Source organism: Euprymna scolopes, chromosome 10 (genome assembly GCF_053919585.1).
Source record: "Euprymna scolopes isolate OS-2025 chromosome 10, ASM5391958v1, whole genome shotgun sequence".
In the NCBI taxonomy this organism is placed as follows: domain Eukaryota; kingdom Metazoa; phylum Mollusca; class Cephalopoda; order Sepiida; family Sepiolidae; genus Euprymna; species Euprymna scolopes.
In genome coordinates, this window is record NC_136491.1 from 27,508,526 (window position 1) to 27,535,286 (window position 26,761).

Here is a 26,761-nt window from a genome sequence, read left to right on the forward strand (position 1 = left end):
AGCAATGATTGCTAAATTTATAGAGGAAAATCGAGATTACTTTATTACATACAATCCATAAAATATTTTAGATTTTAGAGTGGGAGATCACTGTGTTTGGACGCAGTTGGCCAATGCGTATTATCATGAAGCAGGCAGAATTACAGAAATAAATCTCAGAATCTTAGAATGTAGCAGTTGTAGTTTTTCTAAAAGTTCCGGTGTCGATTACTGACGTGTTAGTAGATATTTCATAGTGAGGAAATATTGTTGCTACTCTTTATTTCGAATGAATGCAATGTGTTTTATAATGATTAAAAATGTAAAACTATTTTCGTGAAACATGCTATAGGAAATGCTGTTGGTGTTAAATGGAATACATTTGAAAAGAAAGTGTTCGGTTATCCTCCTATAATTGCTAAATTTATAGGGAAAAATCGAAATTACGTTATTATATGCTAGACTAGATGTAGATGTTCCTTGCTTAGTGATTGATTAAAATTTTGATAACTATTGATTTCCGATATTTTCCTACTGGCAATATATCGATTATTTGATGCAAAAATATCGATTAACAGCCAACAGGTTTTGCCATCCTAAACTATTAATTTTTTTCTTTAACTCTCTAAACCAGGGGTTCCCAACCTTATCTTGTTTGCAGGTCTCATGAGAACTACTTAATCATATATGGATACAATAGATCTATATCTATCTTTCATACTCCTATGAATTTGCGTTTTTTTTTTCTGAGTATTGATATTCATATTAAAAACTCTTTTTTCTATTTATTTAAAAAAAAAAAAAATACAACTTTGTTATATATGGGTTGTGGAATTGCATTCACTAGCAAAAGATCTAGCTAATTTGCATATTCTTTTAAACATTCATTTTAATCAATTCCCTATTAGTTTTTTCGGTTTTTAGTTAACTATTACATGTAATTATATTCATGCCTGATTCTACATGATTTATACTTGCGTAATATTTGCGTAAAAAGTTTATAGTAAGTACAAACCATTCTTCCCCCCCCACTCTCTCTCTCTCTTTCTCTCTCTCTCTCTCTCTCTCTCTCTCTCTCCGCATAAATTTATACTTTCGTATATCAATTTTATGTGAGTAAATTAAGTAGTTATATATATATATATATATTTACGTATGCGTATATATAGATTTGTTTTAAAAATATGTCCTACCAAACTACTCCTAGAGTTTTTGGTCTACAGATATGAAACTTGATATATATATATGGTATTTGAACCCATGCGAAACTTTATATTTGGGTTTTAGCCGGGGAAATTCGGTGCAAAAGTGTGAAAATTAAAAAAAAAAAATGAAATTTGTCAGATGAAAGTCAAACGACGGCATTACGAATATGCAGGCGTAACGTAATAGCTATTGGTTCATGTTTTAATTTTTAGCTTTGCAGTAAACATGTCTTCATAGTACTGTCATTAACGTCAAAGGAAAAATTAAATCGTAAGCTAAACGTTTTAGTTTCGATTCTGTGTGGTTGCGCACAAGTCCACTTTTTGTTTCTTAACTATATATATATATATATATATATATATATATATATATATATATAGGTAGAGCATATATATATATATATATATATATATATATATATATATATGGGTAGAGCACTATCGTAAATTATCTTACTCGCTACTTAATTTAGCTGAAAAAATGCGAAGCTCGCGGTTTGTTTACAAACAAACGTTTGAGCCCTCTACGAGTGGCGGACGGATGTTTATTTAAATAGACATTCGGACAGGTTAATTTCGGCCACCGATTCCGTAGTCAGGGGGTAGGACTGCCGACTGTCATCACGACGGTTCTAGGTTCGATCCTCGGCTTGGGATAGGTGTTAGTCTAGCGGCACTGATGAGTTGTGAAACAACGAAACAGGTCTGTATGTCGATGACTAAAATATATTTTATATATATATATATATATATATATATATATATATATATATATAAAGTGTAGGATTCGGTTTTGATTCAAGCTGATGAACCCAATTCATATAGATAGTTTTTGTTTTTTTTAAATCGCAACTTTATAATATATAAAAATCGATAGAACATTAACTCTATAATAATATATACGAAATCTGCAAGAATTAAAATATCATATTTAAGCGTATTTTACGACCTGGCTATGCCATGCGTCCCTGCTAGCTTGGATAAATACTTTTGCAGCTTTAACAAAATAGCTACAATAATATCAGAGCGTTCCCATTTATGCTGACTATCTACAGGATGCCAAAAAACGACCCTGGTGTCTAACTCTGTCTTGTGGGGAGGCATTGTAAATAGGAATATCAATATATTCCATATGAATCAGTCTCCCGTGGAATTTCCACAGGTCCCGCTAGTTTCAATTATTTGATTTGATGCCTAATGTTTTTTCTCTACTTGTGTTTTGGGTATCTAGTTTTGTTTTTAAATAAATGGTCACCTGTTCTTCTTTTTTTCTTCTCATTTATGTATTTAAACGAGTTTCTTAATTTTATTTTGTTTAAGATTTTAAGTGGAGTGACACCGATTAATCTAATTTCGTACATTTGATTTGAATACGTGATTAGACTTAATTTAATCGCCACAAATTATCTGTTTTCAGTTGGAATGTGAACCACTTTAATAGTGAAACGAATATCTGGTTGAGTGTCTGGACTTACGTAGTTCTGAAGCTCAGTCATTCGGAAAATTAATCTACAAGAATAGCAACAGACAAGAATTATATATCTATATATCTATAAAAGTGAACATGTCTGTGTGTCTGTGTGTGTGTATCTGTCTGTCTATGTGTCTGTGTACATTTCCCTACACAATAACTTTGTTAATTTTTAGTCTACAGACTCGAAATTTGATATACAGGATACTGAGATATGGAAAAATCTATATGATCGGTTTTCGGCCAAAATTTGGCTGTTAAGGGGTCAAAATTCAACGATTTGACCTTTGAGAATTCTACCAAACTCCTCCGACAATTTTGGGTCTAAACACTAGAAATTTTAGATATAGATTCCTTGGACATGGATCTAACTTAATAACTTGATTTAAGTCCAAAAACAATTAATTTTAAGTGGTCATAATAGGGTTCAAAGTTAAAAAATTGACCTTTTTTTTTGCTCAACATACACCTCCAAACACCGGGGCAACGCCGGGCACCCATGCTAGTATATATATATATATATATATATATATATATATATATATATATATATATATATATATATATATATATATATATTCAGTATCAGTAAAAAATCAAATTAAAATGGTAGAGGAAAAACGTAGCAGGGATACTCGGCATTGCCCGGAGGAAAAAAGTGTGACATATTGCTATGAAAACTTCTTTCTCCTTACTTCTCTCTTTTTCATATTCCCCCCTTTCTCTTTCTATTCTCCTCTTTCTCTTCTGCCAACCCCTTTCCTGCCTCTCTCTCTCTCTCTCTCTCCACACACACACACACACACACACACACACACACACACACACACACACACACACACACACACACACACACAGAGAACTTGAATGCCCACTGGAGAGACCTTGAATACCCCCTGTCTACGGCCTCTCTTTATAGGGGTTTGTCAGGACAACCTGGCATAATGATACTTTTCTCAACAAGTAAACCTTAACAAAATATTCAAAATAAGTAGTATCCGTGACTCAAATAAAATCTCACTAACTTTACAAAGAATGGTGCATCTTTTCCAAGCGGTGCTACCTCAAGTAACAGCATGCAGCTGGATATTCAACCAGACTAGAAGAATTCTTGTCCTGAAATTCAGTAAGACCAAGAGACGACCATTTTTAGTATGTTATATACTACAGACAGTGCCAGAATAATCTTTTCTTTGCCCAGAAAGGTAGACAAGGCATACGTTGAAGTTTAGTCTAGTTTATTTATGATCACACATGAGAGAGACTAACGTAACTTCTATTATTTCGTTAACTTCTTAACGCAAATGGGTGGACACAGCGAACAGAGGTTTGAGAGGTGAGGACATTTCGCTCTTGGCGATTATCAAAGTTTCCTTATACCATGTGTCCCGTGCGGCTCTTATTTTTCATTCATTCATTTAATTGGCAAAGAATAAACGCACAAGCGATTACCATTTACAAGGGGAAAAGTTAGTGAGAATTTATGGGGCTCTATACAAAGAGAAAGTATACAGGGGGGGGCATATGATTCTAAAGCCTTTTGTTTTCTCTCAGCTTGACAAAACGTGACTGTTTGCCCTGTTTGACCTCTTACCTTGTGTTTTAAGCTTACGTCGCCTCTGGGAACAGATTCTATTTTGTAAGTTTGACGTCATCAGAATGTGCACTTAGCGCGACCCTTGTCAACGTTCATTATGTATCTAGTTCATTATGTACCGCATGGTTGATCCAAATGCAAACGTTTCTGTTTAAGCAGTGCATACAAAATGCCTTCAATAAGTTTCCAGGCTTTTTTCATATGGGCACTTTTATTGATAGGACACGCACGAAACTCTAGCCCCTTCAAAGTAATCTCCTCCGGCTGCAATGCACTTGTACTGTTCCAACAACTTCTAGAAGCCCCCATGAAAGTCCTCTTTTTTTTTTTTTTTTTTTTATTACATTTTCACCCCAAACAAGGCAAATTGCCACTTTGGTGTAGGGGGCTACTATCAGGGGCAACAACTACTGGGGTACTATGTAGGGATTTGGGCAGCAAGGTGTCGGTTCACGTTACACTTGAACTTCTGCACGTCAGTACTGTTGGGGAAGCAGGGACCTGGAATGGAATTCCAGAGTCTTGCGGTTCTGGGGAAGAAACTATTGGAGTAAAAAGATCTTTTACATCTAGGGACCTCTACAGTGTGGGGGTGGGATCTAGTAGCCTGTCGGGTTTGTCGAGGGTGCTCGCGCCGTGGGGGCACAAGTGATTGCAGTTCGTCAGAGCATTCACCACTAAAATACTTGTAGAAAAGGCAGAGGGATGCAACATTTCGTCGATGGGACAGAGGCTGAAGCTTAGATGCCAGTTCAGGGCCTATCAGGTTTGCGACTCTCTTTTGAACCTTGTCAAGGAGCGAGAGACTAGTAGCAGATGCACCAGCCCAGATGTGGCAGCAATACTCCATACATGGGCGAATGGTGGCCTTATAGAGGTACAGGATACTTTCGGGTGTTAGTAGTTTTCTAGCACGGTAGAGAGAGCCTACCTTTCTTGCAGCGGCCCTGGCAATGCCTTCAATGTAATTGTTCCAACTCATGTTTCTCTTATGTGAGCGTGTCAATGGCCCTCATCACAGCCACTTTCACCTCCTTATCTGTTTCATAACAACAGCGTCTAAAGTTTTCCTTGAGCTTAGAGAATAACCAAAAGTCACAGGGGACAAAGTCTGGACTATAGGGAGGATGAGGAACTGTCTTGATGCTCATCTTGGTCAAATAACCTTCCGCATCTTCAGTTTCTCACAAATAATTTTGTATACAGTTCCCACACTGACATCAAACTCTGCACTTATTGATACACGATGGTCCTTATCCATGAAATTATTTATTTTCGCCAATCAACTCTGGTGTTCTGAATTTCTTACTCCTCCCACACCTCTCACTATCCTTCACAGACTCCCAGCCTTCCTTGAATCTCTTATGCCACTCAAAAACTGATGCTCAATTCATGCAGGATGGCCCAAAAACATTCGGAAGTATTCCATACGTTTCTGTGGCATTTTTTCAAAAGTTTAAAACATAATTTTATTGCATATCGTTCTTCTAAGGTGTCCTAACGTCCAGATTGCATTTTTGAAACTTACCAGCTGTGATAATCAGGCTTTAGTAGGGGGTATTCCAAATCCTGCTGTAGCTGTTCATTAGAATCTGAAATCATAAAAATTGGCCAGTCATCCAATAAGAATAACGTAGCAATAACTTACAGAATTTTAAAGCATCTACAACAATTTTAAATGCCTGTACTAAAAAGTCTGGAAACTTATTGACGGCATCTCGTATGTACTGGTATCGTCGGATCTTTCCAGAAGAATGCTATTTGGCATCTTGTCATGCCAGGTGATGGTTAGAATGCATCGAAGGCTATTCATGTGAAAATATTTCACTCTTATTGGCCACACAAAATCCAGGACTCATAGCCATAGAAACTAGTCTGGGTACCTGGCGTTGGCTGGGTGTTTGGAGTTGTGTGTTGAGTAAAAAAAAAAGAAAAAAGTGGTAGTAGGCAGACAGGCTCGAACCCATACAGCAAAGGAGAAAAAAAAGTGACGTCTTTGCCGTTGCATCCATCACCAAACCGGAGGTGGCAAAGATTTAAATTAAGGCTAGTCAATCAGAAAAAGGGAATGACTTTCGAAAATATCAGCAAAAAAAGCGACCCCTCCTTGTAGAAAAGTGCCCAGTTGAGGGTGAAGGAATTAATGTTTTTGGCCAATTCTCTGATATTTGTTGTCTGAATGGTCGAGCTTCAAAACGATACTGATCGCATGAAAATCAGTTATCTCCATCGAAAGTTTTAGGCAGACATACAAACATACATACATACATACATATATATATATATATATATATATATATACATTTAAACAGACAGGTGAGATTTATATTATAGACTAGCGGGGGTGCCGAGCATTGCCCGGGTGTTTGTCGGTGTGTGCTTGGAAAAAAAAATAAAGTGATAGTAGGCAGGCAGGCTTGCACCTGTGATGTGAAAGCGGAAAACCATGACGCGAGTGGAAGTGTAAAGTGTTCAAATTCAGCAATGTCAACCATTATGCCATAGCCGATAGCAAAGTTAAATCATGTACTTAAGTTTGGCTGTAAGCCAGTTAAGCCTGCAGCTTTCTGCTGTATTTGTTTACCAACGATGTTGAGGAAAACCAGCTTACCTCAAAAAGGGGGAACTCTGGCAGTGTCCAAATGAATAGTAATTATCTGATATGAAGGCTTTTCCCCATATTGATCAAAGCTAATTGCCTTCAAGACGTCCCAGTCCAGAAGGTCAGGCGAATGCTTTTGCTTCGATTAGTTTCCCTTTTTTTAATATGAAAAAGACAACCCTGGAAACACTGGAAACCAGGGATTTTTTTAAAACTCGATTAAATAAAAGATAGAGACGATGTCTGTTTGCAAATTGGAGATATTACAATCTAAGAAGTATGAGAAAAGTTCTCCATAAATGTAACCGAGACGAAAAGCCTGATGAAAGAAAGCCTTTCTTGGGCATACACAAACACGCGCGCCCATTTTGCTTTTTCTTTTTATATAATGGACTAGCCTGGGTTCCCGGCATTGTCCGGGTGTTTGCAGGTGTGTGTTAAGCAAAAAAAAAAAAAAAGTTGTAGTAGGCAGGCAGGCTTGAACTCATGACGCAAAGGCGGAAGAGAAAGTGGATGTGTCTGGAAAGGTGTTGGTTGAGCAAAAAAAAAAAAAAGTGAGAGTAGGCAGGCAGGCTCGAACTCATACTGCGCAGGAAGAAAAGAAAAGAAAAAAAAACATGACGCGTTAGCTGTTGCACCCATCAACAAACCGGAAGTGACGTAGGTTTAAATTAAAGCTAGACAATCGAAAAGACGTGATGGCTTTTGAAAATATCGGCGAAAAAAGCGGCCCCTTCCTGTTGAAAAGTGGCCAGTTGAGAATGAAAGAATTAATGTTTTTGGGCAATTTTTCAATATTTGTCATCCGAAGAGTCAAGCTGCAAAGTGATACTGATTTTGTGAAAACCCGTTGCCTGTCGAAAGTTTTAGGCAGGCATACAAACATACATGCATACATTTAAATAGACAGGTGAGATTTATATTATAGATGATGCTCATGATGCAGAATCTGTAGATCAGGATCATTGTGTGTTCAATCAGCTTCTTTGCCTGGCAGCTGTCTTGCTGGTGTGATTGCCAAGCTCTGTCTCAAATCGGAGGTTGTCTGAGGTTGTTAATTTAAGATGGGTCACCAAAATCAACAGAGATTGGACCATTCCTGTAATGTTCCGGTCCCTGTTGATTTTGTGATGGGAGTTTAGTTGTGTGCAATTCTAAGAGGACAGACACTCTCCCAGGCCTAGCCTTCTCTCTTTGAGAAGGAGTTTATTACTACTTATTATTAGTGGGAGTTTAGTTGTGTGCAATTCTAGGTCCACCATCCCCAGCCTTGCCTTCTCTCTTTGAGAAGGGGCTAGTTTATTGCTAATAGCCTGAAATGCCCTCAACGAGGAATGCCGACGGGGCTGCCCAGGCACTTTTTGCAGGTTGACTTCTCAATCCCACTTTCCGATCCTGGTGTCTGAGTTCTAGCAGTGCGAGGGAACTAAAAATCTTCAAGACGAACAAAGTCATGGACAGCAACATCCAAATTATGATCATGGATGCTGATTGATGGTATTTTTTTTATTTCAACTTGATGGCGCACCTAAAGTCTTGCTAGTTTCTGCTGGAGTGAGACATTGAAATCAATTTAGGCCGAATAATTTTTCAGGACAAAATTACCAAATGAAAAAGAATTCTATTTTTTGGATAAACATTAAAAAAAAAAGGATATAAAAAGAAAAGAAAAAAAATACCTGTCAGTGCAGTTGAAAGAAATTGTCGTTATGGGAATGTGTTTAGCTTCATCCATTTCTAGAACTTTCTGAAGGACAAAAGCAGTGCTTGTATCTGGTTTGCCATCTGTCAACAGATAAATTGCTTCCAATGTGTCGTCTGAGAAGGCAGCCTGGAAGAATTGCCAAAAAAAAAAAAGGGAGATCCTTATCGTTTGTTAGTGTATTTCTTCCAAAAGATTTATTGCTGTACAGCCATTTTAACTTGCCTTTATAAAACTGGCAAACTGACCGAAATATTGGATTTTCACAATCAGTGGTGATTAAATGTCCAGGTTGTAGCCTTGTAGTTAGTGAGTTGGTTTGATAAAGCCACTTTTACAAAACACACCAACACATGAAAAACAGATTTAAAACCGATTATGAGGATTTATATGCAGTTACATCATCAAACATATATATATATATCATTTATTCACCGATTGCCCTTATTTTACAGGACATGGCAGAATCAATGACTGTGAGTACACCAAGACCCCAGTGGGAGCTGGGACAAAGAATACACTGTTAAATTTTACTACAAGGCAGGATCGTTTAAGAAAACTCAGGACAATTTCATGCATCAGTTCGAATGTGAAAAGGCTCCATCCAAAAGCAAAATTCAGAACTGGGTGGACAACTTCGAGAAGTATGGGACCGTGGAGAACCTCACCGCTGCCAAAGAGAACCGTCCAAGCCACTCAGGACGTCCCAAGAAGCGAACAGCTGAGCTGGTCGAAAGAGTGAGAGAGTCTCTCCAGCAGAGTCCGAAACGCTCTGTGCGTAAGCAAAGTCAGTCCCTTGGTATGTCCCGTGAGACTTGTAGGAGAGTGCTGGTGAACGATATCAGGGCTTACCCATACAGAATACAGATGCTGCAGATCCTTACAGCCTCAGACAAGAAGCAGAGGAGGGCTATGGCAGTCAAGATGCTCGAGAAGATCGAGGAGACACCAAGTTTCCTTAACCTCCTTTGGACCTCAGATGAAGCCCACTTCCATCTTGATGGAAAGGGGAACTCCAAGACAAATGTCTTCTGGGGGTCCTCCAGACCCAATGAAGTAGCCACCAAGCCCTTGTACTCTCCTAAGTGCACGGTGTGGGCTGCAATCTCGGCCAGAGGCATCATTGGACCAATCTTCATCGAAGAATCTGGCGCAGAGAAGAGGTATGTGGAGGTCCTCAAGACTTTCAAGAGTGAGCTCCAGACCATAGCCTGGATCTAAGCTCCCCAGATTTTTTTCTTTGGGGCTGTCTTAAGAACAGAGTCTATGCAGGGAAACCCAGAACCATCACGGAACTTAAGGAAGCCATCAGGGAGGAGATGAGAGCCATTACCAATTCGGTCTGTAAGAACATTATGGACAACTTCTTGCTGCGCCCCAAGAAATGCATGGAGTTAAATGGAGGCCATCTAGAACATATGCTGTAGAATGGAGAAAAAGAGGCCAAAGACCTTAGTGTTTTGATGTGATATTTTGAATATAATAAACTAGTTATGACCAAAGTTTCATTTCATTCAGACAAAACACTAAGAAACAGGGCCTAATTAGAGTTGGGGCCCGTTTTTTTTGTCACCTGTATATATATTATTCAGGTTTGAGGTTCAAAAGTTGGGACTAATGAAGACAACGAGGTTGTTAAATAGTGCTCAATAAAAAAAGTAAAATATTTTTTTATTATTATTTGAGGGTAAACAATTACATATGGTTGCTATTTGTATCGACCATATGTAACTGTTCACCCTCAAATAATAATAATAATAATAATAATAATAATAATATATATATATATATATATATATATATATATATATATATATATATATATATATATATATAAAGTGATAGTTGTGTAGTTCCAACGACAGAAAAAATGTATATTTAAAAGAGTGTAGCCATTAACAATTGTAGGTTTTTCAGACTTTTATCATTTTTAAATTTAAAAAAAAAATATTTAAGAATATTATAAAATATTAAAAAATTATAAAAGTTTGAAAAACTTACAATTGTTAATAGCTACATTCTTTTAAATATATATATATATATATATATATATATATATATATATATATATATGTTAAATATTTATTGATTTTTAATCAACAGTAAAATAAAATCTATAGATCATCCCCCAACAAAAGTAATTTTATGCTAGAGAAAATATCTGCACGTTTAACGTCTGTTCTTACAGTAACTGGGGAAAATAACAACTCTATAGTTAAATATTAAACGATCTCTAAATCAGAATCAGTAATTGTATTGGAATTAGGAAAAATATTGGAATCGTCCCATCACTAATATATATATATATATATATATATATATATATATATATATATATATATATATATATATATATATAAAATGTTAATAAAAAACTTTTCAAATTCGAAAGAGATGAACTATAAATATAAAGAAATATATAACAACCTTTTCCAGATTCCAAAGAGACTCCTTTTTGAATCTCTTGCTGGATCTACCCAATACGAACCTCATACTTTCACTGGATTTCTGCAACACTAATTATTGGACAATTGCGCTAACCATCAAAAATTAGATTTTTATCTATGTATTCCTTTTGCTAACGCTTTTTCCTCCGAGGTGAAGAGCCTATCCTTGAAACTCCATGGAATAAGGAATGAGGAATTTTTCTCACTTTCACCGTATTTTTTGTTTTCGTGACGTATATTACACACACACACACACACACACACACACACACACACACACACACACACACATATATAAGCTAGACATTGTAGCTCGTTAAAAACGGGCAAAAGTTATCAGCTGTTGACTTAGACTGAGTACTTCATGTCAAATTAATGGCTAAATTAGAGTACTTCATGCCAAATTAATGGCTAAATATGGTTAAATTTATGCTCATTTTTGCATTAATACTAATTCCTATTAATTCCTTACTGTGCATCGAGCGGATACCATAATACTTAGTACGCTGCACCTTATCGTAACAAAGTTAATAGTAATCTGAATAATATGAATAATACGATTTATCGATCCTCATCTAACAAAATTCAAGAGACATAAAGTTTGTTTTATTAAACGAAACGAAATATTAGTCTACTTATCTGCCTTCGATTTGATTTGATTTTTTTATATTGTAATGTTTGTACACCTTTTCCTTTATTTTGTTCACACACACACACACACACACACACACACACACACACACACACACACACATATAAAATGTTTCTTACTTCCAAGGCTTCTAACGTGCACGTGTTTCCTGATGCAACAAGATTCGAAACCCATTCCACTGCTTCGTGGCATTTCTCTTCACTTACGCTCTGTATCGTTGGCTGCCATTTTGTGCAATTTTCAGAAAAAGCGATAAAATTAAAACTGAAAATAAAACAAAAAAAGTAAATGATCAGATTCGGGGTAATTTGCTATTTTGAGGTGTAAAACGAAGCAGCATCTTCGCTAAAATTCTATTCAAGTTACATTACATAGATGAATTGCCAGAAAAATAGTAGAAAAATAGTTATAAACGGAAAATATTGGGTTTAATATGAATTGGAAGAATTTAGTAAAAAAAAAAAAATGTTGAACAAGTGGCACTTTAATTCAACCATGTAATACCAGATTCTGCTAAAAATGTTTATATGTTTATTTTACCCATGCTATGTTATTGAAATAGAAACAGAAAGAGAGAGAGAGAGAGAGAGAGAGAGAGAGAGAGAGAGAGAGAGAGAGAGAGAAGGGGACAGGAAGAGATGGATATATATATATATATATATATATATATATATATATATAGTAATTTATAAAATATATATGGCGATTAAGCTACACTGAATATTCCGTGAGTGGATGAAACGCGGAATATTCAGTGTAGCATAATCGCCATATATATTTTATAAATTACTAACTAGCTCTACCTACGTATTGAGCACTTTTGAAGTAAATACTTAAAGTTTACGCAAAAATATATACTTTCGTATATTAATTTTATGTGAGTAAATTAAGTAGTTATATATATATATATATACATATATATGTATATATATATATATATATATATATATATATATATATATATATATATATATATATCAGAGAGGCGGTAGCACTCTCTATATAGGGATGGCCCGTACACGCCTATATACGCCTACAAAACAAAACTATCCAAGTCTCAACTAAAATCAACTTATAAGTTTCAAAAAGCACATATTCTTACAGAGAAGCGTCTTACGAATCCAGCGAGTGTCAGAACGTCGATTAAAATGTCAAAAGAGAGCAAAAAAAAAAGGGTACAAAAATGGCCAATTGTTCTTCTCTCTTCTTTCTTCTTTCTTTTGAGACGATGTATCTCGGTGTACGAACGGTCTCTGACAACAGTTCAAGCATCAATCGACTGCTCTTTACACGGAGAAGTGCAGTGACCCATCGCTTTTTAGCTAACTCCATAATTAAATAAGATTACGTGTAATAACAAGTTTTAAACACTATATACCCAATGTAGACAGACCACTTCGAACACGGAAATTCTCTCAAAAGGGACAGCTCCAAATAATACACCGGATGCTCACAGACGTTCCAGTTTTCCAGTAGCCTATATTTCTTGGACGCTGAATATTTGAGGTGAACGTTAAGGTTTTTTCTTTAAACAGTAACCCACCAGCGTTAATGAAACCACGAAATCTTTATCTCAGTTGATCAAAATTGTTATAAGAGTAACCTATCAGCAAGTACGACGTCAAAAACCAATGTTATAAAAACAAATAATTCTTCAGATTTTGGACTGTAAAATATGTACAAAATGTCAATGCTGTGACCAGGATTCGAACCTAGGTTAGCACGGCCACAACGTGGGGTCCTAACCTCTAGACGATCACGTCTGTCGCTCTTGGCAGAAAGACACATGACTACTGTCAAACTATTGAAAAATAAGGAGGAAACTTGAAATTCTTACGCATGCGCAAAAATACACTATAGCAACCATTGTTAAATGCAGCTGAATCTCTTCGCTCGCTAAGAAAAGTAGATCAGACCAGTTCTTCTAAGAACTCACCAAACGCCAAAGGAAATAAGTTAAATTAACCGCAAAAGAAACTGCAAGAAAGTCATCTTCTAAGAACTCACTGGAAGCTGATCAAAAAGAATCAAAATCTAAGCCCTAGCCACAAAAATAACTAGATATTGTGGCTACTATACACAATCTACTAATAAAAACAAGTAAGTTTTCTAAAATAAACTACAATAAATTAACCAAGTAACCTCACACTGTCACTGATTAGGACTTCATATAAAGATAACAACTACACTATTGGTGTACATACCGTTCCACACTTTAACTATTGGTGACGGGACAGTATCTCAATTCTACGAGAGTTGTCTTGCTATAAGATAAGTGATATTATAGTAAGATACACATAAGTGTTATATGTTTACATTTAATAAAAAATGCCAAAGTCAGCACGTAGTAAAAAAGCTCAGAGAAATATAGACTATGAAAAAAACAAAGTCAAGGTATTATCTGAGCAAAAAGAATACTATCAGAAAAATGCTGAAATAATAAAAATTAAGTATCATGCAAATCCTGAGGCAAAGAAGGCTGCCTCACGTGCTGACTCAAAAGCACGGTATAACAGGGATCCCGAGGGGGAAAAAACTGCCTCACGTGCTCTTTATAACAAAGAACCAGAAAAAAAGAAGGCTGCCTCACGTGCTGACTCAAAAGCACGGTATAACAGGGATTCTGAGGAGAAAAAAAGCTGCCTCACGTACTCTTTATAACAAAGAACCAGAAAAAAAGAAGGCTGCCTCACGTGCTCTTTATAACAAAGAACCAGAAAAAAGAAGACTGCCTCACGTGCTCTTTATAACAAAGAACCAGAAAAAAAAGAAGGCTGCCTCACGTGCTGACTCAAAAGCACGGTATAACAGGGATTCTGAGGGGAAAAAAGCTGCCTCACGTGCTCTTTATAACAAAGAACCAGAAAATAAGAAGGCTGCCTCACGTGCTGACTCAAAAGCACGGTATAACAGGGATCCCAAGGGGAAAAAAGCTGCCTCATGCACAAACTATTATAAATATAAATATCAAAAACTGCCAAATCTTTGCCAAAACGCCAAAGAATGAACCAAGAAAAATTTAATAGTGAAGGTATGAACATTTTAGAACTTTATAATACTCTAACTGTTTTATCAGAGAGGCGGTAGCACTCTCTATGTAATATAGAACCGATGGAGGACCAAGAGGCAACTCCTAAGGCCCAAAACCCAAAGACCTAAAACCCAGCAGGAAGCGACCTGCTACTAATGGAGGCGGCAATGAGCCGCCTCCTAAAAAAGACAATACTATCATGAATGTAAGTTTAAAAATAAGACTGTAAGTAAAAATACTAATTAACAAGAATAAAAAAGCATTGGAAATGCAAAAGGATATAGGGATGGTATGCCAAAAAGTATACAAACAAGATAGCTATGAATGGCTAGGCACATGGAAATAGAATTGCATCCAAAGTATAGCCTTATAGCTTTTTACAACCGTAATGATGGCACGGAATGAAGATTGGAGAAAAGCTATAGGGCTATACTTTGGATGCAATTCTATTTCCATGTGCCTAGCCATTCATAGCTATCTTGTTTGTATACTTTTTGGCATACCATCCCTATATCCTTTTGCATTTACAATGCTTTTTTATTCTTTATATATATATATATATATATATATATATATATATATATATATATATATATATATATATATATATATATATATATATATATAGAGAGAGAGAGAGAGAGAGAGAGAGAGAGAGAGAGTGGGAGAGAGGGAGAAAGATAACCTAAATCCATTGATCTACATAATTTAATTTTCTTTTCTTTTGGAAATAAGACATTTTAGCAGGGTTTTTTTTTTTTTTAATAAGAGCCGCATTGTTTTTACGTTGGTCAACTAAAACAATTACAAAATTTTGTATAAACAATTTGTTGGTTTTTGAAAATGTTTAAACACGTGCTGTTTCTTATTTTATCTTTCCAAGTCACACACACACACACACACACACACACACACACACACACACACACACACACACACACACACACACACACACACACACTAAAATTTATTCATGCACGGGTGTTTTTAAAAATTCATTTGCGCGGCATTACCGCATTCACCAACACCAAACCACTTTGGATCAAAAAGCAAGACTCTTGAAAAATGGCCGACGTAGTATAAAACACTCTCCTCGTCAAAAAGATGAATTTCTGACCAATCAGGGCTCGATAAAGAAAGGCTTATTTCTGCCAGTTTCTAGAGTCTCTTTAAAAAATATAAAAAGGCCTCCAAAACTTCTTTTGGCAAACAGAGAGAGGATGCGGATAGCACGCACGCAGAGCAAATACAGTAGTACACACAACAGGCTGTATCACGCACCAAGGAACATTGCTTTACTCTCTCTTTCTCTCACCCGTTGTCTATTTCTTTTCCTCTCACACTCCCAGTTGCAATTTCAGTGTAAATTAATCCTTTAGATGCTTGAAATCAGGGGGGGGGGTAACTGATTTCAAGTCAGCCATCTTACTTATCCTAGATAATACTACATGTTGTTTTTTTCGATAAGATACATCGACCGAAACATTGTGCAAATAACACTGAAGATGAGAACAGTAGTCAGATGAATCCAAATAATAAAAATAAAATGAGTTTAGCTTTATCTGCAATGATAGGACGAGTTTAATCAACTCTGGCACGTACAAATAAGAAAGCAGCACCAAGTTAATTTTTAACCCAAAGAACTTAACCAATTCTCAATGGGACAAAATCTCAACAAACTTCTTTACCTGTCAATCAGAAGCGCAGAAATATTCACCTCCGCATGTTGCAATACTAGGTGTATAATATAAAAACACAAACACACCAGCATTGTCCACCTTTTCACGTTTCTTTAAAACCCGATGAACGAAGCCTGCGAAAACAAATAGTTTGTAGGAGTGAACCTAAGTGACCCCAGGCCACATACTACTACCATGAAGAAAAGACATTGTTTCTTTAATCCTCTCTTTCTCTAAAAGAACTCAACTAACCAAGATACCCAAAAATCCATTCCCTTTTCTCTTCTGCTATTGCTGCTCGCTCACCCCCCTCTCTCTCTCTCTCTCTCTCTCTCTCTCTCTCTCTCTCTCTCTCTTTGACCGATGATTGACCTAAAAAGGATTGGACAGTCAGTCTCCAGGCTTCTACGTTGTCACACGTGTCCTGCGAAGAGCAGACACAGAATTCTAAAAGTATGTAAAAACTAAGAAAATAAAATATTCCTCTCAAGCTAATATTTGTATCCACTTTGTCAGTTATAACAACCAATAAACAAATATTACAAGTTAAAAAAAAACAAAAAAAAAACAAAAGGAAAACCGTCTCGGCACACAGCAACACGAAACTATCAAAAGCTACTGAACACGCAGCGATAGCTTATACATACTGCTGACTGAACTCATACACAAGCTCATTCACATACTTCCACACTGACTAAATAAAGGGGTGCAACTTTACTATTGTGCGTAAAAATGAATTTCAGGAAAAAAACATTATTACCTACTTATGTGTCATGCCGAAATTTGTATAAGTTCCAAAAAATTACGAAAAATGGTCCAGTAGAAAAATAATTATAAGTAAAAAAAGAAAACTTTTCAAAGTTGCAATTTCAGTGTAAATTAACCCATTCAGGTGCTTGAAATCAGGGGGAGATAACTGCTTTCAATTCAGCCATCTTGCTAGATATCCTAGATAATGCTACATGTTTTTTTCCTCTAAAAATTAACTCTAGTACGTCTTCTACTGGACGATATTTCGTAAATTTTTGAATTTATACTAATTTGAACATGACACGTAAGTAGGTAATAATGTTTTTTTCCTTAAAATGCCTTTGTTTGAAAATACACTACTGCGTTGCACAATACACTATAGTAAAGTTGCACCCAAAGATGCAAGCATATATACACACACTATTTACGAGTCTACAAAATCTACATACTGTCACATGAAAGCTCAAAATATCTGCTCAATTTCTTACACAGATTTAATTATAATTTTCTTCACTTGGAACGTTCTAAGATATGCTGAACCCTAACCCTAACTCCTAACTCTTTGTTTCTGGTCCTTCTAACATTTTCGTCGCATTATACTTTCTGCTAAAAAAACAAACAAACAAAAGGAGTGTGAACTTACTTGATCTTGTTGGCATAAAGCTGCTCCCAGATGAGAGAAACAATCTCTTTCTTTAACTCATCAAGGTATGGATTCATCGAACCTGATATGTCGATGAGGAAGACACAGTTTTGATGGATGATGGTACCGAAAACTCGACAACTTCCTAAAATCGATACAGATTACCAAAACATTAATAGAAATTGTTAACAATTCAAATATTTTGGTGCTTCTACAGAATTTGGGCAAAACTTTGTAGTCGATAAATGGAGTTTTCAGATAAAAAGCAATGGTTTCAACTGATTTTTTTTGTCACTTCTAATTAGTTACAATATTAGCTTCCAAATTATGCAGTCGAAATTACCTGAATATTACTGGATTATTAAACAAAACAATTTTAATCGTGTTAGCAGGTGAAAAATTTCCGTCATTTTGTTTAAATTAAAATGGAAAATAACCTCCCATTTGTAATATTATGACCCTTTAGGCTGTGATCATAGCGTAGTATCTGTTAACTGTGGCAAGCAGGGTCAAGGGTCAAAACATTATTATTATTGTTATTGTATTCTTGTTAATTGATTTGAGCGACGGATGGTCGCTGAATCAGTTATTATGATTAGAAGAATAAGCAATTAAATTGCGGAAGGAATGATTGACGCGTGAATCGCAAATGGAATGTGAAAATAGAAAATATATGTAAACATTATTTTGGGGTTTTGAATAAGCAACTAACTAGTTGTGGATTAGGTTGGTCTGAGGCACGTAATTAGGTGACGTAAGAGAACACGTGATGTAGTTAGTTTGGAGAGATTCAGAGAGTTGAGGATTGACCACTAGAGCGGACAGACATCTAGACAGGGGTGAACAGAAAGCTAGGGAGCGAGCTGTAAGAACAGAAAATGTAGACAAACTGCAGATCCTGTGAAAACCATTTGAGATAACTGTAATAAATTTATATTATAAAAATATAAAGAGTTGTTTTAATGGTTTCACAAATAAGAACAGATGTCTCAATTGGATGGTGCTGACCGCTTCATGGTTCATCACGGAGCAGCGGGAAGATACAGAAGAACTCTTCAAGAAAAAAGGTATGAAGCATATATTATTCTACTTATATATGAACTGTAAAAATATCCCGTGTGATAAGTCTGATACAACATGATTCAGTTTACACGTCAATATCATGTCCTCCTGGGTAGACAACATACATACGATTTATACCTTTATTATCTGTCTGTTAAAAGAACAATATCTTACATCCACTAGATAACACATGACACGTTTTAATATATCATCCCCTCCAATATAAACCAATATACAACAACTTTCGAATTCTCCTGTGTTTTACGATCGTTTTCATCAAATTCTATTTTTTATTTTCTTGAATAAATAATTTTCTACCTTATGGATTTTCGTAATTTTTGGATCTAATCATTTTAAAAATAGGAGGAACGGGTTCACATTAGGACACCTCTCTTTGCGACTATTACACACATCCTCTCACAGACTGTTTCCAAAGTGAGCCATGCTCCAATGTGGAGCGGAGGGATATCGTGGACACTACCCAATGATGGACCTTGAGATGGAGTGAAACGCAATGATAATGACTGCACTTTGTAACCATGCCAACATGTTAATCTTTTTTAATCACCACAGATGAGAGAATTATTCGATGTTAATTAAATTCTCAGCACTTATTCAATGAATTATATATTTTATAAGGATCGCGAGTTTTTATATTCAACAAGCATACATGTGTCCCGACGTTGCTTGGGAAAGTAGAGCAACCCAAGAAACTCCTGGCCCCAAGTTGTGTATATTCTTAATACATGCAATCCTTTTTAAGGTAAATCGCATTTCTTTCTTTTTTTTTTTTGCTTTGTCAGTCGTTTTGTAACATTGTACAAATTATTTTAACACTGCCATTACATTTTAAAGGACCCAACACGTTGTAGACTCTGTCACAAGGAAACAGAAGAAGGGAAAAAACTCGACTCACTTTCTATCTTTTTAAACAAAAGTCTTTATATTTGGTATTTTCAACAATGCATTTTTTTTTCTAAATATTTAATCAATTTATTTTGTCGTCTGGCCACGCGTGTTTTTTTTTGTCTCTGCTGCGACGTCACCCACGTGTCTTGAATGTGCTTTTCTTGTCATGTCTTGAACACCTCTTCTTTGAACACCGCTTCCGTAGCCAACTTGGTCATTTGCATATCTTTATGCAGCTGCTGCTATCAGTGTCAGCGGATCTGTTACAGTTTTCAAAGATTAAAAATATCTCGTGTTCATTTCAGATTCTTTGTGTAACCTTACCTCTGAAGTAACTTCATTGGAAGAACCATATTGATAGCGTGAATTCTGGGCATCGTTATTACAACTATGATAGTCAAAAAAAGGTAAATCAATGTAGGGCTTGATTTTTTTAAAATCATTATTAAACATTATCTTCATCATGAAAATCTTTCTAGCAGGAATAAGTAATTCTTTTCAAAGAAACCTAAGTAAAAGATATTTTGGTATTGTAAAAAAAAGTGTAAAAAATTGATGAATGGCTAAGCAGAATAAAATATCGATTTATCAAATGTAATGCTATAACGGTCTAACTGCAATAATCCGACTAATTTTTCTTTATATATTAGAATGAAGAGACATGAAATATGGTATCTCTGTTAAATATGATGCATACTCTTTTAGAACATTTCATGAAATAAAATTTGACGGATATTATTATACGTACTTAAATATGAATATTACTCAGATACTGTTCTTATTTGTGGAATATGTTCTTTTTTGATTTAATTTAAGCATTTCAAATTAATTTATCAATTATATATATATATATATATATATATATATATATATATATATATATATATATAGATGTTGTTTTGTTTTGGTTTTAGCGATATGTTTTGAATGAATTCAATTATTTACGAAAGTGCATTTCTACCTAAATGCGAGTTGGGAATAATTTTCCCTTTTAATCATACAGCCACTCTGATGAGTCGTAGACGACGAAACACGTGTCAGTGGATAATTACATTTTAAAAATAATATATATATATAAATAAAGTAGTAGCGTGTGTGTTCGTCTGTGTGTACACCCCCCCCATGTTCAAAGGAATATAAAGGCGATATGTGTGTACACCTCTCCTGGTCAAGAAATATTAACACCCATGATAGGATACTTCTGTCAAAGGAGACATTATGTTTTATGCGTAATTTCTATATATAGCATTCTTCGGACCACATCTCCATTGATTGAGTTACGGTCATTAGCATATCACATTAAATTAAATCTATTTAAAAAATTAGCTCGATGATATTACTTATTCGACATAATAGCCTCATTTCAACTGTATTATTTAAAAATATAATTTAAAAATTAATTATTTAGTTTATTTTCATTTCAATTTATATTTGATTTAACTTATTTTATCTGAAATCTGAAACCATTTAATTTTCAAACTAGAAAATCAAAAGAGAATAACTGATAGTTTAATTCTTTATTTTTATCTTTAATTTGGAGGTAATTTTTTTTCGCTTAATTTTTAAGTAACCCTTTTTTTATTTGTTATTGTTGGGTTATCCGTTTCTTACAATGTATTTAGAAGTTTTCTTTGGTCATGTAAACTATAAGTACACCGATATAATTTATAAGTTGTTTTTTGAAAAACTTCTGCTCCAGGATACATCATTTTTCCTTATTTTCAACGTCGATGTCCGGGGGAAGGGGGTTATTGGGCTAGAGAAAAATAATTAAAACTAATGTCCTCATTTACTTGCATCCACACGAGGGTAGAGTTAGTCAGACACAGGGCCAATTTTCCATGTGAGCAAAATCCATCATCCCATACATTATCTGCTCCTTTTTTAAAATACAATTTAATCGGTGTTGTCCAGGATTTATTATAATAATAATTATACCATAGCAAGTGTGCTAAATTGCCTGCAAAACAGATTATCTTTATAATTTATTCAATATCTTAAATTAAAAATGGTCACATTTTACGATGTGACCCAGCGTCATTTAACCCCTAAAAATAATTAAGACCTACTTTTTGAGGCCTAATACGTTTAAACAGTCTTTATAAATAATATGAAAGAAGAAATTTTGAACAAAAAGAAAATTAACATTTTAGCGTGGGATCACTTCTATATAAATTTAATGTAAAATCAGCACCCACTTTTTGGCCACAAAGTGTTCAACGAAACATGTCATCTCTAGCATTTTTTCAAGTTTGGCGATCGGAGGAGGGGGGCAAAACATGACAAATACAATTTTTTAGGTTTTTTTGGTGGTGGGTGGCGCGAATTACATTTGAAACATAAAATAACGATAATTTAATTATTTTTTATGAGACTATTCTGTACTTTCACCTAACAATTTTATAAACAAAACGAACCCCAAAATACGACAAATTCATTTTTTTGGGGGGGAGGGGGTTACATTAGAAATATAAAATTATGAAAAATTTCATTTAATTGTTTTTGGAATTAATTTTTTGTAGATTCTTTTTTTGTGTGATTGAACAGGCATTCGCGATTATTTTTATTGAAACAAAAGTTGTAATGATTTATTTTTAATTATTATTTTTGTTGGGGAGGAGGGGGAGTTTCCAGTGTTCAATATCCGGAGAATAGTTTCTTCTCTTTGTAGACCTTCTGCTGAAATATCTGGCAGAGAGGGTATCACATACTTCTTTTTTTGGGGCGATTACATTTGCATATTTTCATCCGTTCTTTTATATTTGTTGTGGGGGTATCCACGTTGGCCATGATGAAAATGATTAGTATACAGGTGTGCTTCAAACAGAACTTCATGTCAACCCAGGCAACGCTGGGTACCATGCTAGTATATATATATATATATATATATATATATATATATATATATATATATATATATATAAATGATATGTAGTTTGCTTGAAGCATTGTATGGGATAGGTATATAGAAGAGATTTAGAAGGCTATCACAATGCGAGAAATGGGATATAGTCGGTGTTGATGAGAAAAGACAAAAGCAAGTGACAATTTACAAATCAATAAGTATATACATATATTTATTCAATTGTATGAAATACAAATGTCTTACTTGTGTGATCTGTGATAATATCCATTATATTTCGGGCAAAATTCCCCTTTTCAAATGGTGGATGTAACAGATCTATTCAAAGCATACTTGATGGAATAGTGAAAAAAATGACATATGTATATATAGAAATATATGTATATACCTATTGATTTGTAAATTGTCACTTGTTTTCGTCTTTCCTCATAAATACTGATTATATCCCATTCCTCACATTGTGATAGCCTTCTAAATCTCTTCTACACACACACACACACACACACACACACATATATATATATATATATATATATATATATATATTAATATTGCATCCACATAACAAATGATAAAATTCTCCGTTTCGTGTTTTTGTTTTATTAAAAGAACTTGTAGATTAAGCACCAGTTGTTTTTAACACCTCGCAGAGATGAATTTGTAATTTTATGGCTAATTGAGCAGACACTGATAAATTGGCATTTTTTTTTACAAGGAAACCACCGGTATGACAACTTCCACAATGTAAATATCTTAATTTATAAATGTGTTATACTTTTACGCAGGTAATTGAGCACTCTGATCAATTTTTCTTCCCAGAGTGTTTATAAACTGTATATATAAGTGTGTGTGTGTGTGTGTATGTGTGTGTGTGTGTGTGTGCGTGTGTAAAGCTAGTTGAAGAGAACCCCAATAGAGTACTGAATTATTAAGAAAAATAAGAGTCTAATATTTATTTATTTATGTATTACAGACGGTCAGGATAACATCAGTACCGTCGGTTTCAAATCTAAACAAAGGGGACCGACAGTTAGTCTCCTATACTGAATTCTTGTCGGCCTCTTTATATGTGTTTGTCTCTCCAAAAAATGGTGACTTGTGTGCTGCAATATATATATATATATATATATATATATATATATATATATATATATATATATATATATATATATATATATATACGTACTCTTCAGTGTGACTAGACCGGCAAGTGCCTCAAGCTGACATCGAAACTCGACTGTCTAGTAGACAGTCTGAAAATTTTCTAGCATTTCACACCAATGCCAAGTATTTCAGAATAAAAGAAAGCAATGAAAACTTACCACTAAGCAACCATTGCAGCCGTTTAAGATAATGTTGAAGTATTTGTTCTACTTGAGCGCTGTATGCTTTGAGTTCCGGTGGCAACAGTTGTAAATGTCGAATTGTCCCTTTAACATTTATACTGGGGAAGATACTACAATACCTTGAATAAGAGGAAGAGGAAGAGAAGAAACGTTTAGAATAATCGAGAAAAGACAACAGCTTAAAAAAACTAGGAATGCTTGATACTCATAAAATAGTTATAATCAGAATGAAAAAAAAAGAAAGAAAAAGAAATACGTTTGGAAATAGCCAGATAAATTATTCGAGGGTAGGAAGGAAGAATTTTATTGTTTTCAACACCAAATTTTGATTGGTCGGTTGTCTCCCCTACCGTTGTTTTGTATGAATCAATAAATAAAATGATCATCATAGCGTTTCACTCCACCCCACTTTCTTGGGTCATGTCCAAGTTACCATATTATCCAACGAGAAATACGCTCTTCTGTAAAGTACTCAAGCAGGTAGCAAACGGAATTAAATGAAGAATGCATGATAGTAGGTTAGACAGGTGGTTCGATATAATTGCACGAGCCTTTCCTAGTCGCACACAAAAACACGTTCACATTTTAAGCTATATTACTCGTCATATCCATACGCCCACAAAAACATACGCGCCCACGTACACACACGTACATATATTCACGTTCGCGTACATACACTCACATTCACGTGTATATACACACACGTATTCACACGCGCGCACACAAGAACAATGTCACTTCCCCTTTCAAAGGAAATCTACACATGCGCAAAAGACTACTGGAAACACCTATAAAAGAAAAAGCAATAAGCGGCTTCTTCCTTTTTAGGACCAGCTTTCGAGCTGGTCGGTCTACGGACCGACCGCATACCTCACACCACTTGCTACTATGTGGGACAAAAAGCTAACAGACCGTATGTACACATTCTCACTCTTTCTCTATCTACTACTGGTCCCTGAGAACACCTTCGCGTAGCTGACTGCTAACTGATGTCAACTCTCTATCCTTTTCTTTGTCTACACGATGGACTGCCATTTCTCGTTCCATTACATTACTCACTTCTCTTCCCACGCGCGAACAAACGACAGTGACTCGAACGTGAGATGAACACACATTTCCTTTTTCCTTCTATACTACCAATCCCGCAACAAACGATGGTTACACCCGCGCGGACATGAACATGTGTTATATCTAAAACATTCTTTCAACAGTAAATAAACGACACGTTTATCTTATCCATCATTGAGTTTTTGTTTCCTTCAATTCCATTCGTTTCATTATTTTTTCTTGTAGCGGGTTAGGGTATTATTATATCCTGGTCTGCAACATAATTATTAAAGTTTTGGTTACGGTCGACAGTTCATTTGACTATGTTCGAAACAGATAAATAAAACGCCTCTCCGATCCACGGAAGAAGAGGTATCTGGCAAGATTGTTATTCGTATTTATTTTTTTTCCATGAGAGCAATATGTGACACAAGGTCGTTTTTAATGTGAAGGAAAACCAGCTCCCCAAAAAGAGGCACTCTCACAGTAGGCAAAAAATAAAATTTGCCTTATTTATTATAGAAGGGTTTCCCTTACATTGACCAAGGACAAATTAACTCAAGTGTTGTATCAGAACAGATACTGCACTTAGATCTTAGCCCGAAGGCCAGATCCTACTTTTTCTAAACTGAAAATACCTTTTATTTTAGCTGTATTGAAAAAGAACAATAGTAATTGTTACAAAAAAGTGAAGTGCCATGCATTCTGGCAGATTCCAATTCTAGGCTGATGCCTTAGATGCAACCAGCCTTAACACATACAATACTTCGTGCAGCCTGACTAACTGCTTAAAAGCAGGAAAAACATTTACATGGGAGTCCTTTGAAGAACTAATCTAAGAAACTGTATATTGGTTGATGGGTCAAATATTCATTGCTAAGCTATACTATCATTGCTATGTATACTAAGAGAAAATAACGATTTCTATAAAAGGTAATTAATATATAGGGTGGAACGATAAAATTGTCGCCCTAAAAAACGACATGATTCCATTTCCATTTGATGAACATCTACTAGTTGGCCAGTTGTGTACAAATCCCAAGAGTGATAGGAGCCTTCTGTCATGTCTGAAAGTGACACAATGTTCAATGAGCGAGATCGGAGATGCACCGCTGTACAACCCATGCTCTCTACCCGTCCAAGTAATGACAACAGGACCTTTGTCAGCACCCTCAAAATGCAAATCTGGACGGTTCAACGCTTGAGGTTACATGAAGTTTCCGACCACGGTTATGGTCCATGGTGTGGTTTCAAGTGAGGGCCACATCATGCCACCTCAGATTTTTGAAGTCAGCTTGAAACTCAACACCAAAGTGTCCTAGATGTGCTGAAGAGTGTGGTGATCCTCTGGTGCAATAAGAGTGTGGCAGCAGAACTCGGTGCTGGCCCACCAGTCTAAGAGACCCAGGCTTGATTTCAGAAGGAGTGCTAGGACTTTGTACCCTTCTCTCACTGGCCTCCTCCTTCCCCGATCTGAACCCACTGGACTACTTTGTGTTGTCATATACCGAGAACATCACCAACATGACCTCCTACAACACCAAAGCCAACCTGATCGCCGCCATTCACCGAGTATTCATCGAGCTCCCACCAGTGCTTGTGGAAAAGGCATGCTCCCAGTTCCGGACTCATATCGAGGTGGTAATTGAGGCTAAAGGCGACTACATTAAATAGGTGTCAGCTCTATCACATAATCAAGTTATGTGAATTGACTTTTTCAATAAAAGTTTTAAAATAAAGCTGTAGTGTTTTTTTTCTTTAAGAATTTATCGTTCT

General features: G+C 35.5%; 1 protein-coding gene across 1 annotated transcript in view; it reads right to left on the minus strand.

The window, feature by feature from the left end:
- The window catches only part of LOC145285890 (von Willebrand factor A domain-containing protein 3A-like), a 333,383-nt gene that overhangs the window by 37,015 nt on the left and 269,607 nt on the right, over positions 1 to 26,761 (minus strand). Inside the window, exons 26-29 of the mRNA XM_080134354.1 lie at positions 23,915 to 24,057; positions 17,759 to 17,903; positions 11,775 to 11,919; positions 8,534 to 8,685 (exon numbers count right to left, since the gene is read on the minus strand). Of these exons, the coding sequence (XP_079990480.1) occupies positions 8,534 to 8,685; positions 11,775 to 11,919; positions 17,759 to 17,903; positions 23,915 to 24,057 (585 nt within the window). The remainder of the gene's footprint in view (positions 1 to 8,533; positions 8,686 to 11,774; positions 11,920 to 17,758; positions 17,904 to 23,914; positions 24,058 to 26,761) is intronic.